The sequence below is a fragment of the Cnephaeus nilssonii genome (assembly GCF_951640355.1).
Source record: "Cnephaeus nilssonii genome assembly, chromosome: 11".
Taxonomy (NCBI): domain Eukaryota; kingdom Metazoa; phylum Chordata; class Mammalia; order Chiroptera; family Vespertilionidae; genus Cnephaeus; species Cnephaeus nilssonii.
This window is the reverse complement of record NC_137082.1, coordinates 15,853,349-15,867,647: the sequence shown is the minus strand read 5'-3', so window position 1 is coordinate 15,867,647 and position 14,299 is coordinate 15,853,349. Positions and strand designations below refer to the sequence as shown.

General features: G+C 42.5%; 1 protein-coding gene and 1 pseudogene across 5 annotated transcripts in view; both read right to left on the bottom strand.

The window, feature by feature from the left end:
* The window catches only part of RALGAPA2 (Ral GTPase activating protein catalytic subunit alpha 2), a 294,639-nt gene that overhangs the window by 267,238 nt on the left and 13,102 nt on the right, over positions 1-14,299 (bottom strand). For all 4 annotated transcript variants that reach the window (XM_079784888.1, XM_079784887.1, XM_079784885.1 and 1 more), the window contains exon 2: positions 1,482-1,592. In XM_079784888.1, coding sequence (XP_079641014.1) covers positions 1,482-1,592 — 111 coding nt within the window. The remainder of the gene's footprint in view (positions 1-1,481; positions 1,593-14,299) is intronic.
* On the bottom strand, positions 7,426-7,674 carry LOC307107574 (immediate early response 3-interacting protein 1-like; annotated as a pseudogene). The gene has a single exon. The product of its transcript is annotated as an immediate early response 3-interacting protein 1-like (transcript).

Genomic DNA, 14,299 nt, shown 5'->3' with positions numbered 1-14,299 from the left:
AACCCAGAAAATCGTAGGTAAATGACTAGCTGTTGTTTTATGGCACTCGATTTAGGGATGGTTTGCTATGCAGCCCAAACTAACTGATACATTCTTGAACAGCTATACTTCTCTAAAAAGATAGAGAAAGCAAAAGGGGGAGTAGGGAAGGAAGAAGGACCCTTTAGAATGGGGTAATTAGGTTGTAGGGTATTTATTTTTAAGATATGAAGTTTTAATTTTTTCCTTTGCTATTTTGATTGCACATAATATTATACTATTCTCCTCCACACACCTATGAAAAGAAAGTGAAGTGGAGCAAAGCTAGAAAACTAGATTACTTCATATTTGAAATATCTACCGATTTGGAAAAAATAATAATTTTAACCTTTTGCACTCGGATGTCGAATGTGACTCAACACGGTTAGCATTAGAATAAAGGAATTGAGAAAAAAGCAAGCGAGTGCAAAGGGTTAAGTTCAAGATTTATATCAGTTTATAAATAACATGGGGGAAAAACAGAGCAACTCATTGAAAAACAAAAACAAGTACTTGGCATCTGGGCACATGCCCATGTCTGATGACCTACTAGAGCCTGGAGCATTCTGTAAGACTCTGAGCCATCTGCTATATGTCAGGGACCACCACAGTGCCTCGCCCCAAATTCCCCTCCATGCTTGACATTTGCCTCTGGTTTTACAGAAGCAATCAGAGCATCTATACACTCCTCTCCATGTCCTCTTTATACTTGCCCGTCTCAACCCACTTCCCCATTACCTTGCACCACCCGTTATCTCCCTTTCCTCAGCCTGCAAACAAGCAAAGACATCCTTTAAAACCTTCCCATGACCAAGCTACTCCTTGAGATACAATTCTCTGTCTTCATCAAAAGCGGTATTCTCACATGTAGCCTTCATGGTCTCACTACCCAGCTACTCCATTTCTCTGTTCGGATTCTGCTAGAACTTTTCTGTCACTAGTCAGTGACAGCCTCCTCGCTGTGCTATCATTTTCTAGTCCTGCTGCTACTCACCTTTTTGCATCTCTTCTCTGGGCATCCGTGACCAAACACTTTCCTGGCACCCTCACCCACTACTCCTTTATCTTTCCTCTTTGCCCAATAAAAGAAGAAATTACCCCAAATCCCTGACTGCCATTCTTTCTCTGCAACTGCATGGTCATACCTCTCCTTCCCAAGCTCCAGTCCCTGTGTTTTTACTGCTCAGCAAAAACCTATACCTGGGTGTCCCACAGGCACTTCATGGGTATAAGGAAAAGGGATACAAGAGTGAGAAGTCAAAGATGTGTTCAGGATGTTGAGTCTAGTTCATGAGCTGTCATTACAGCAGTGGGACCCTGGAGGGTTAGGGATAGGGTCAGGGGAGCCAGGTTTGGGAGGTAGGGGGATGAGTGCAGCTTTCAGCAGTCTGAGTTTGAGATGCAAGAAAACCTGAACATTAAAAAAAATTGTATATAAAAAAAATTTTTGTAGAAATGCTTACCTTTTAATTTCAAACTATTTTCCAGTGTTATAAAATTTTCATAGAAGATGAAATATATCTGAGAATAGTTGGTCTCAAAAAACTGCTTAAGTTCACTTGCATCCATATTATCTGAAAAGAAAAAGTTTCCATTTATGATAATAATCTATACAATTATCAGAATTCACACAAAAATACTCTTCAGAAATGAAAAAAACTAGTTTTAACTCCTTATAAGACAAAACAAAACAAAAACAAAATAGTATTTCCATCCATCTGAATGGGTATAGCACCTCCCCCACAGGCCGACCCCTGCAGGAGACTGGGGTCAAGAAGATCAGAACTGTGCAGGCTCAGTATTTACAGACCAGCTAAAACAAGCATGTCAAACTCACGGCCCGCAAAGAATATTTTTGCAGCCCAGTGAATATAATAGTATGTAAGAAACATTTTAATAAAAGTTTCATAAGTTAATTTTTACAATATCCTGTTGTACATAATTATTAATAATGAACTACAACGTTCACTAATGACTGATGACTATAATCGTGTTGCATTCATTTCCCTTACGCGCAGGCGCACCATTTCTCTTCACTAATACTAGCAGTGAATATTTTAGCAGCTGACTGCCACGTCCTTAGTCTTGTACTGACTTGTCTGGTGTGCACAACAGAAAATATTTCGCTTTCGGAGAACAAGAAAAATAGGTTGATTTGCGTTACACTTACTAATTTGTGCAGTTATTCAGTGTCTGGTAAGTTAATGTTCAAGAAAAAAATATTAATTTTTATTAAAATGTTCTATTATTTTATATTAATGATTACTCATTTATTTCAGCCCTTTGTATTCAGCATGTCTTTATCAAAGTAAACATACATTTCTATGAAAATTGAAGTTTTTGTTTTTTTTTGTAGCCCATATAAACTTAAACCTTGTTTATTTGGCCCATGTTAGCCTTTGAGTTTAACATGCTTGCTCTAGCCACTGACTTTTTTTCATTCCTCAAATTTCCCAAATGTGTTCCCCAATTGGGGAGCCTCTAGTATGTTGCCCCCACCCCTAGATCTTCATAAAGCTCATTCCTTTGCATCCTTCAGAACTGGAATCACACAAACTAACAAAGTGTCCCCATATTTCACTCTTCACATTTCATCCTATCACCCCATCTTCTTCTTCATACACTCTGCAATGGATGGATACCTGACTGCTCGCCACCAAAAGGCCTCAGACACAGAATGCAAGCAATTTCCCTGGCATTGACGATGTGGGTGCACTGATGCAACAAGATGGTTCAGAAAGGTTACTGGATGGTCAACAGCTACCCCAGCTTCTCAGGGCCTCCCCTGGTCCCTCAAGGACACTCAAATATCAGCAACCTGAACAAAGAGGGTTCTCATTAAGGTTGAGGAACCCTCATATAGACTGAGATGTTCTCATCAAGCCAAAAGCCCAAGTAACAGCCACTTCCATGAGGTATGGATGATGCTGAGCTTCACCTAACACGACAATCAGATCCCTTGACAGTAACCCAATCCACAGTGAAAGTAAGAGCATTACATGTGTAATGTACTCAGTTTATTTACATGTGCAAGAGCCCCTCATTAGTCTAGGAGGCTTTTTCACATGTTTCCCCCTACAGCACTTAAGATTGGTTTAAATTATCTTATTTATTCATTTACTTCTTCATTGATCATCACTCTACTGGATTAGAAGCTGCATTACTTGTTTTGTTCACTACTGTATTCCCAGTCCAAGGAATAGAGCTTGGTACCCAAAGGGTACTCAACATATTTAGTTAAATGATTAACAAAAAATATAAAATATTTTATATCTCTAATTCAAAATCTAGAATGATTTATTGATTTGCCTTATTTAAAAAAAAAACCCTCATCAGATGAATATGTATAAAGATCTTGAGAAGGCAACTATAGGCACTGGAATTTGGCATCCTGCAAATGGGAACACAAGAAAGTATTGAAAGACTGCTTTTTAATAAGGCTACCTTCAAGAAGTATAGAGCCATCATAGGAAGACTCTGTTCAGAAAGAGTCTGACCATAAAGAGCATGTTCCTTTAGAGAGACATTCTTTTTAAAATATATATGTGCTTTAATTGACTTCAGAGAAAGAGGAAGGGAGAGGGAGAGAGAGATAGAAACATCAATGATGAGAGAAAATAATTGTCTGCACACCCCCTACTGGAGATTGAGCCCACAACCAGGGCTTGTGCCCTGACTGGGAATCAAACCGTTAACCTCCTGGTTCATGGATCAACACTCAACCACTGAGCAACACTGGCTGTGCTAGACAGACAGTCTTTACCCACTTGTTCAAACATTATTAAGCTATATCCATACCAACTAGGTCTAAGCCAAGTGCTAGAAAATTTAAAGAGAATAAGATGTAAGGCCCTCAAGGGTACACAGATAAACAAACATGTAACAAAAAAAGGCACCATGACCAAAGCTTATGCAGGGCATCTAGGCAGGGAGTGAACAAGGCCATTTGGGGAGGTTGTGAACATTAATAATGCTACACATTTATGCTTTAAAAGACACTTTTATTTGACCCTCACCACAACCCTGTGAGAGAGATGGGACAGGTCTGATCAAGATAAAGAAACCTCAGGTTCAGGAGCCTATGTGACCTGCCCAAGGTAACAGAGCCAGTCAGGGATGTGAGCAGAACTCCTGTGCAGGTCTTCTAACTCAAACCTGAGCTACACTAAGGCCTCAGAGATAAACAGAAATAAATCAAACGTAGAAATCAAGTCAGAAATACAAAGAAATAAGTCATCGCTTGGGGATGTGCAGAAGAGCCAGATGAAAAAGAGCAGAAAGATAAGAAGACAGGTAAGAAACAAGAGGAAATAGAGTGGCACTGAAGATGGGAACTGCTGATTTCCCCAAGAAGGAGCTTATGGTAATGTCCCCACTCGTGGGGGACAGTAAGGAAGAGAGGAGGACAAGTCCTGAACTACAGAGCCCAGATTGTAAACTGCCTTTGACGTGATGACTTTCAGTATGTTTGACACAGACACTAACAGATTGCCTTATTATAATCACAAAACTCAGAGAAATACGTTCATACTACCCAGAGAAGCAACCAGCAGATATCTTTATAAAGCTAGAGGCCATTCCTAAATTAATTAATTAATTAATTAATTTATTTATTTATTTATTTATTTATTTATTTCTGGGTTAATCCTCAGATATTTTTCCCATTAATTTTTATCTTATTTTTTTTAGAGGGAGTGAAAGGGAAGGAAGGAGGAGGGCGGGAGAGAAATAGAAAGAGGTGAGAGAAACATTGATGTGAGAGATACATCAATTGGTTGCCTACCACGAGTGCCTTGACCAGGACTGGGTATCAAAACTGCAATCCAGGTACATGTCATTGACCAGGAATCAAACTCGGGAATCAAACCCGGGACCCTTCAGTGCACAGGGCTGATGCTCTAACCATTGAGCCACTCCAGCCAATGCCATTCCTGAATTTAAGAAATTTCCTTTAATTTCTCATTCTTCTTCACCACCAACAGCCAATAAACTGTTCCTTTTTTTTACTTAGACATCTTACTTTATTTACAAATGTTGTGCTATAAACAAAGATATAATTCTATCCCTTTTAAATATTATAACCCATAATTTACAGAAAAAAACATTTACATAGTTTTCATCTTTCTACATAAAACTGTATTATGGGATGAGTAAAATACAGAATAGTCTAAGACATCAAAACAAAATTTATCCAGCTGACTGCCCTAGTGACAGATGGAAATAAGAATTAAGACTCACACTCCTTAATGTATTACTCCAAGAAATGGAAACACGGATACTTTTGGGACAGGTAAATGCTTTACAATAAAGTCTTCTGACATAGATAAGTCTTCTTACATAATATAGTTTATAACTGTGATTGTTTAGGATTGCTCTTAGAGGCTAATGTTTATGCTGATTTTAAAAAATAAGTCACCATTGTAAAAAGGGTTTATATTTTTCTATCAATGAAAATATGTAGATACTATCTAGTCTCATCATTCAGGCCAACTACTAAATTAAAAAATGCATGAAAATATTTTAAAACAAAAACACAATTGCCATCTGACTTACAAAATTAGAATTGTCCATAAAGTTGTACTGTTTTGCACCTCAATAGTACTATGAATTTTTCATAGCCAAGACAATATAGACAAAATATTTAACCAGAGTTCAAAATAAAATCATCCCAATTACCTGTTTATCACTTTACTAGTGTCCCGGTGCACGAAATTCGTGCACAGGGATGGGGGGGGGGGTTCCTCAGCCCGGCCTGCACCCTCTCCAATTTGGGACCCCTCGAAGGATGTCCTACTGCTGGTTTACAGGGATCAGGCCTAAACCGGCTGTCGGACATCACTCTCGCAATCCAGGACTGCTGGCTCCTAACAGCTCACCTGCCTGCCTGCCTGATTGCCCCTAACCACTCTGCCTACCAGCCTGCTCACCCCCAACTGCCCCCCGCCGCAAGCCTGCTCGCCCCTAAATGCCCCCCCCATGTGCTCACCCCCAACTTCCCTCCCCACTGGCCTGCTCGCCCCCAACTGCCCCCTTGCTGGCCTGCTCACTCCAAACTGGGCCCCCCGCCACTGTCCTCCAACTGACCCCCACTGATGGCTTGCTCGCCCCCAACTGGCCCCCTGCTGATCTGCTTACCCCCAACGGCCCCGCCCCCCACCAGCCTGATCACCCACAACTGCCATCCCATCCTGGCCTGATCACCCACAACTGCCCTCCTCTCTTGGCCTCTAACCACCTCTACCTCGGCCCCACCACCATGGCTTTGTCCAGAAGAATGTCCAGAAGGTCTCCTGGAAGGTGTCCCAGTCTAATTAGCATACTACCCTTTTATTAGTATAGATAGAGGCCTGGTGCATGGGTGGGGGCCAGCTGGTTTGCTCTGAAGGGTGTCCCGGATCAGGGTGGGGGTCCTGCTGGTGTACCAGGCCAGCCTGGGTAAGGGGCTGAGGGCCATTTTCAGGCTGGCCACACCCCCTTCAGGGTAGGGGTCCCCGCTGGGGTGCCTGGCCAGCCTGGGTGAGGGGCTGATGGCTGTTTGCAGGCTGGCTAAGCCCCACAGTGGGGACCCTCACCCTGGGATGTGGCCAGCCTGGGTGAGGGGCTGAGGGCTATTTGCAAGCTGGCCATGGCCCCCAGCGACCTAAGTTCCCAGCAACTCCTTTTTTGCTTTTTTTTTTTCCCCAGTGCCTTCTTAAGCAGAGGCCAGGGCCAGCTGGAAGCAGGTATCTGGGATTTATTTATCTTCTATAATTGAAACTTTGTAGCCTTGAGCAGAGGCCAGAGCTGGCCAGGGTGGGCGGGAAGCTTGGCTTCCTCGATCCCCGGGGGCAACCCAAACCTTCGGCTCGCTCCAGCTCCGTGGCCGCCGCCATTTTGGTTGGGTTAATTTGCATACTCGCTCCTGATTAGCTAGTGGGCAAGGCTTGTGGGCATAGTGGAGGTATGGTCAATTTGCATGTTTCTCTTTTATTAGATAGGATATGTAGTAATTAGTTTTTTTAATCCTTTAAGTTTTATCTAGGAGGATGATCACTCTCTGTGCATCATAACTAAGTCACAACGAACTTCAAAAGTTAAAGAAAATCATCCCTGAGAAGTGAGAGAAGAAGCTCTAAAAACATAGAAGTGACAGTCCTACACCCTTTGAACAATCTTTACCATAGCACAAACTTTTATTAACAGTCAGCAATCAAATGTATTACAGTCCTGGATAGTTACTACCTCTGATGATCTGACTATAAGTGCAACATTTATAAAAATCAGATAAATAGGGACTCTGGTTTTATTATCATTTTTACATTTTTGTCAAGTCCAGGGACAGCCAGCTAAGATATGTATCTTCCAATTAAAACCAAATAACTTCCACTGGCATCTCTTCTTCTGAGTCTCCATTTCCCACATTGATCTTCACCCAAATAGTAAAAGCAATACAATTGCAATTGAGTTTACTATTATCAATCGCACTTTCATTATGGTTCTTAAGAGATAGAATAAGGTTCATTAACTGAGATTTAATTCCTGGCTCCTCTCTAAATCCACCAATTCCCTGGTCTGTTCCCTAGCCAATGTTCTTGAGGAAACGCTCCTCCTGCAGCACCACAACGGCGTTGACACAGAGCAGGGCCACCTGCAGCAGCAGTACAGGGTAAAGGCCATGGTCGCCAGCAACCACCCTGAAGCCCAGCAGATTCATCCCCAGCCACCGCAGGGAACATTCTATTATTTTCCCATTGTATCTCACAAATTATCTTCTATATTCCATACCAAAATCTACCTTGTCCCACACCTTTGTTCGGCAAAACTTCATTGACAATTATTTCTTCACATCTAGCTCAAAGACAACAGCAAAGGTTGAGGGCAAAACCTTTGGAGCATACCCCTACGTTAAAGTCCAGAAGCTATAGGACCTTGGGTAAGTTATTGAAACACCCTGTACCTCAATTTCCTCATCTGAAAAATGGGGCTAACAGTGGTGATTGTAGTGATGATAAAATGAGAATATGCAAAGTCCTTTAACCTTTTGCACTCGGATGTCAAGTGTGACTCGACACAGTTAGCATTAGAATAAAGGAATCGAGAAAAAAAGCAAGCGAGTGCAAAGGGTTAAGTGTCAGTCAGTATTAGAAAGATGCTAGTCCTATATAATAAAAGCCTAATATGCAAATCGACCAAACAGCAGAATGACCAGTCACTATGACGCACACTGACCACTAGGGGGCAGATGCTCAATGCAGGAGCTGCCCCCTGGTGGTCAGTGCACTCCCACAGGGGGAGCGCCACTCAGCCAGAAGCCAGGCTCAAGGCTGGTGAGCGCAACAGCAGTGGCGGGAGCCTCTCCCACCTCTGCAGCAGCACTAAGGATGTCCGACTGCCGGCTTAGGCCCGGGAGCGAGCCTAAGCCGGCAGTCGGACATTCCCCGAGGGCTCCTGAACTACAAGAGGGCGCAGGCTGGGCTGAAGGACCCCCCCTCAAAGTGCACGAATTTCATGCACTGGGCCTCTAGTATAAAATAAAGCTCACCATATCCCCTCTCCTCCACCATGTCTCTAAAGGTTCCCTTCCCCTTCTGACTCTACCTGAAACCTGGCAATCTCCTGAGGAGGACACTGCTTCCCTTCAGACTGTCAGGTAAGTCTTCCATTTCCTCCCACACCCCCATACCACTTGGCCTAAGATGAGGTCAAGTTCTCCCTGCTCTCACACTGCAATATCCAGACCATTCTGGAACTTTCCCTTCCTCTGTGCTGTTCACACCGTCAGTCTACCAACTAGCCCCACCAACCTTGCACACAGTTGCACACAGTCTTTCACTCACCACAGCATGCTCTGAAGAGTTCAGGGCTTGGCTCACCGTCTTTCTCTCCATAACTAGCACTGATTTCAACATTTATCTAGATGCTGCCTGACCTCCTTATCTTTAATTAAGTTGTCCTCTACACCATCTCTGTCACCCATGCCCACCAGTCATATCTAGACCCAGTTATTACTTATAAGCTCCCATCTCCAACACCTCTGGTTCAATGCACTCTCCTGCCACCTGCCATTTCTTTTTTTTTCTTTTTCTTTTTTTTTATATTTCTTTATTGATTTCAGAGAGGAAGGGAGAAGGAGAGAGAGAGATAGAAACATCAATGATGAGAATCATTGATCAGCTGCCTTCTGCACGCCCCCTACTGGGGACCGAGCCCGCAACCCAGGCATGTGCCCTTGGCTGGAATCGAACCTGGGACCCTTCAGTCCGCAGGCTGACGCTCTATCCACTGAGCCAAGCCGGCTAGGGCAACCTGCCATTTCTTATCATTCCTGCTCACACCTTCTGGAAACCTAGTTCCCACAACTCTTCAACACTCCCGGGTCCTTGAATCCAGTCACCCCCACCATCTTGTCACTATTTATGATCCCCCTCAAGTCTTCACTTTTTTTTTTTCCTAATCTGGTTTCTACAGTCCATTTTTTAAATCAGCCCTTTCATTGTCCATTAAGCCTCTCCTTTTCCCCTTCCATCATGTTTACTCAAAACCTCAATCTCAGTTTTGACCTTGATTCAAATCAAAGTATTTATGTAAGCACAGGCCATGTGCTAGACACAAAAAAACAAATTTTAGTTGTTTTAAATATGCTGATAGTTTTGTTTCTTATAGCTATTACAGCCATGTTTTATGTACCATATATACTGTTTTAATATTATTTTATTTTTCCCTAAAAATATATTCAAAGTTTTACATAATTAACCATTTATTTCCATAGGTGTGTGGATGAAAGGGGCCACATGCTAACCTGTCAAGTTCAGGGAAAGCCTGCATGGCAGTCTTGCAAACTCAAAGACCTAAAGTAACCACAAAGGATGGTCTGAAATTAAACTTTAACTAAAAGTAGTTATGATGGGTACTTACCTCCTAGACCAGTATCTTCACTGACAAGGTCAACCTTTACCTTAACTGAGCCTATCTGTCTTTTTGCATCTATGATAACATACCCTTTGAAATGTCTGGGTAACTTGTAACTTCCCTTTTTCTGGACCCTTGGGGCACAACTAATGTACCTGGGCGCCAGGACAGATACCACAAATTCCTTCACTGTTATGTTAATTGTTCCTGCACCCACCTAAGTCTGTGTCTATCATTTTACTTCTTATCTAATCCCAGGGGTTTCCCCACTTTGCTTTCTCCTGCCTCTCTAGTCTATCACCAATGGATTTCATGTAACCCACCTACGTCCCTTTCCTTTGATTGCAATGTATAAAAATAGATGAGAAACTGCCATTCTCTGGAGAATTATCTCAATCTGTTGAGGTTCTGCTTTCCTGCAACTGTCGACATTTTGGCTCAAATAAACTCACAAAAATTCCTCACAGGTTTGAACGTTTTTATATTAACAGGTGTTCTCCACAGCATTTAAACTAAAAAGTGAGAGTGACCTGGAGTAGCAGACACTGCTTTTCCTACAGTTCCCTAACCCTAACCATTCCTACAGCAGATCCTTCCTCTTCCTGTTCAGGGGTTACTCCCCCTCCTCCCCATTCCTCCCCCCCATTTCCCCCCCTTCCCCCCCCCCCTGCCACAGAACACACAAAGCCATGCCCTTTAGGAAAGTTGGCTGTTCCCTTGCTCCAGGGGATGGAACCTGATGCTGCTAAGTCAATTATGGTGGCAACATGCCCCTTGCCAGTGAAGTGTTTAGGCTCAAGCCTGTGACCCAACACTTGTCAATAAAAAATGGGAAGAATTCTGATGATGTCTGGAAAAGAGAAATACACTGAGTGGCCAGATTATTATGATCTCTGAACGCATAATAATAATCTGGCCACTCAGTGTATATCCTATATAATAAAAGGCTAATATGCAAATTGTCCCCTCGACCAGGAATTCGACCAGCAGGCAGGCCAGCCAACCGCCCATGTCCCCTCCCCCTGGCCAGGCTGGCCGGACCCCACCCATGCACGAATTCATGCACCAGGCCTCTAATATATATATATATACACACACACACACTGAGTGGCCAGATTATTATGCGTTCAGAGATCATAATAATCTGGCCACTCAGTGTGGTTCTTAAAAGGACACAAAGAAAATGTAGTTCCCTTTTTCCTGCCTTGGACACTGTAATATCTGGGTGCGATGCTTACAGTGGCTGCAGGCATTTTACCATCTGAGGGACAGAAGTGCCATGTAGAGGACACTAAGGAAGGCTAAGTAGGGAGGCAGAGAGAGTCTGGGCTGTCCATTTCACTAAACTGAAAAATTAGCTGACTCTGGAGCCACCCTGCCTCGGGACCACTTTTTATAAGAGAAAAAAAGTATTTATCATTCACCTTTATATTTGGGTTTTCTATTATCTGCAACCAAAAACATCCCTGTGGATACTGAAATAAAATCTGACAGAATAGGAAACAAATACTACTATAATTGAAAAACTTGTAAAAGTTAAATTCATCCACTTCATTTCCTGGATGTATTACTTTCATTTCCTTATACCAATAAGGTAAACCAGATATAGAAAGTAAAATTCTTAGAAATCATAAAGATGTTAACACTTTGTTATCCAGGACTGACAGGTCATGTGTAAAAGTAATTCTGTATATAAATCTGTATACATTCCAACCAAAAGAAATAAAAAAGTAATTAAGTAGTAATTTTATCCTGAATATTTTTGACACATTTCTCAAATGCAGGATTCTAAAACTTTGTTTTTAACAGAGATATCAAGTACCAATATAATAAAACACAACATAAACATCCTTGAAATATAATGTTCAAATCAAATGTTTTATATGTATTTTAATACTAAAGGCCCAGTGCACAAAATTCGTGCACTCGGTGGGGGGGGGGGGGGGTCCCTCAGCCCGGCCTGCGTCCTCTCGCAGTCTGGGAGCCCTCAGGGGATGTCTGACTGATGGCTTAGGCTCAGGAGTGGGCCTAAGCCAGCAGTCAGACATCCTTAGCACTGCCACGGAGGCAGGAGAGGCTCCCGCCACCACTGCTGCGCTCACCAGCCGTGAGACCGGCTCGGGGCTTCTTGGCTGAGCAGCACTCCTCCTGTGGGAGCACACTGATCACCAGGGGGCAGCTCCTGCGTTGAGTGTCTGCCCCCTGTGGTCAGTGCACGTCATAGCGACCGGTCGTTCCGCAGTTTGGTCGATTTGCATATTAGCCTTTTATTATATAGGATATACATTCCTTTTTATACCAAAAACTAGAAATCTAGTTTTAAACTAGAAATCTAGTTTCATCAGCCTTTTTATACTAATGAACACTTTTTCCTACTTTTCTTGGTTGAATTAGGGCTAGCCTATATTACAATCAGTGGTAGAGTCAGAGATGGAAATAAAATAGATAAAGGAGGAGCTAAATGGTGACTTCTAAATCTCCATTTCCAACAACTAAGGAAGAAAAGTGATGTTGAGGGTAGAGAGAGCCATCTTACTTATGTTAAATAATTATTATTAATAATTATAATAACAGCTTACAAAAGAGCTTTGTATACATTAACTCAAGTAAACCTCCAACAGCCCTAGTAAGCAGATACTGTCAGTAGAGGGTCAGAGAACGTAGGCCACTACCAGGACTCAAATCTAGGCAGTCAGGCTCCCACATTACTCACCTAATTAAGTCTAATATTAACAGAAAGTGATCAAGGAGGTTCAGGAAAGCATAAGACATACTTGGAAATATAATTTTTTTAAGTAGGAATATGGATGGAGTCACAGAACTAGTTACCAAATCCAAAAGAGAACTCAGAAATTGGTTTATTTAGGACACCAGAGCCAGCTTACAAGTGGAATGACCCTCCTCCTAAACAGGTTAAAAGGATAGCCTTTCTGTGAAATTATCTCAACAAACACTGAAATGGCCTTCTCCAAAGGGCTGTCTTTACCTCCAGAAAATCATCACAGTCCCTGCCTTGCCCGCAGCCACAGACACTCTCACATCTGCTGTGTCCCTTACACAAGCTCCTGTGGTTGCTGGGCAGCCACTCTTCTCATTCCCAGGCCACAATCTGCTAAAGCACAATCTGCAGAATGGTGGTGAGTAATTTGTTACACGAGTACAATGAAACATGATACGACCATTTAAGTATTATGTAAGTCTTCAATTACTGACATGGAAAATGTCCAAGGCATGTTAAGTCAAAAATATAGTGTTAGACCACGCATAATGACTATTCATGTAAAAGTGTGTTAATGTGTACACACATACCAGACAGAAAGAGAGCAAGAACATGAGAAAGAGTAGGCAATGCACATAAACAAGAGCAAGCACAGAAAGCGTGTTCACCAACATTTTAACAATGGTTATCAGGAGATTGCAGAATTTAAAGAGCTTTTTCATACTTAAATTATTTTTTTGCTTATTCTTATTATTCAAATGTTTATAATAATAAGTACCATTTTATAACCAGAATATTTTTCATTGGCGGAGGGAAGCTTCCAGAGTATTATGAAAAGAGGTATTTTTCAAAGCTTGACTACTTACCACAAAAAAGAAAAGAACTCATCTGACATGACACCAAGCCAAATTTTCTTTAAACTTCTCTTACCTTTCAATTTTAAAGAACACTCAAAAAGATGCAAACAATATTTAAAACTAGAGGCCCGGTGCACAAAATTCATGCACGGGGAGGGGGGGGGGTCCCCTCAGCCCAGCCTGCACCCTCTCCAATCCGGGACCCCTTGGGGGATGTCCGACTGCTGGTTGGACATCCATCTCACAATCCTGGACCACTGGCTCCTAATTGCTCATCTGCCTGCCAGCCTGATCACCCCTACCTGCCCCCCTGCCAGCCTGGTTGCCCCTAACTGCCCCCCGCTGCCAGCCAGGTCACCCCCAACTGCCCCCTCCCTGCCGGTCTGGTCACTCCTAACTGCCCCGCCGCCCTGGTCATCCCCAACTGCACCCCCCTGCCAGCCTGGTCACCCCACGCAGCCTGATGTTCAGTTGTTTGGTCATTCCTCACTAACCCCCCTGCCAGCCTGGTGGTAGGCAGCCATCTTATGAGGGCGTGAGGGTTAATTTTCATATTACCTCTTTATTATATAAGATTATTATATAGGATAGTATCTTTACTAAGACTAAAATGCCCTCAAAACAGCATATAATTTAAACTTCCTCTGTCCAACAATGCAAATTAAACTTCTTCTGTAATAACACATTCATTGTACATAATGCCTTGTAATGACCTAGTTATTAAAGTCCTTTGTTATCATTAGGAAAGCTATGTTTTTCTAATTGTCATTTACTGAAAAGTGTAGTAAAATCATCGAGCCTGGAAGGAAGAAACTGT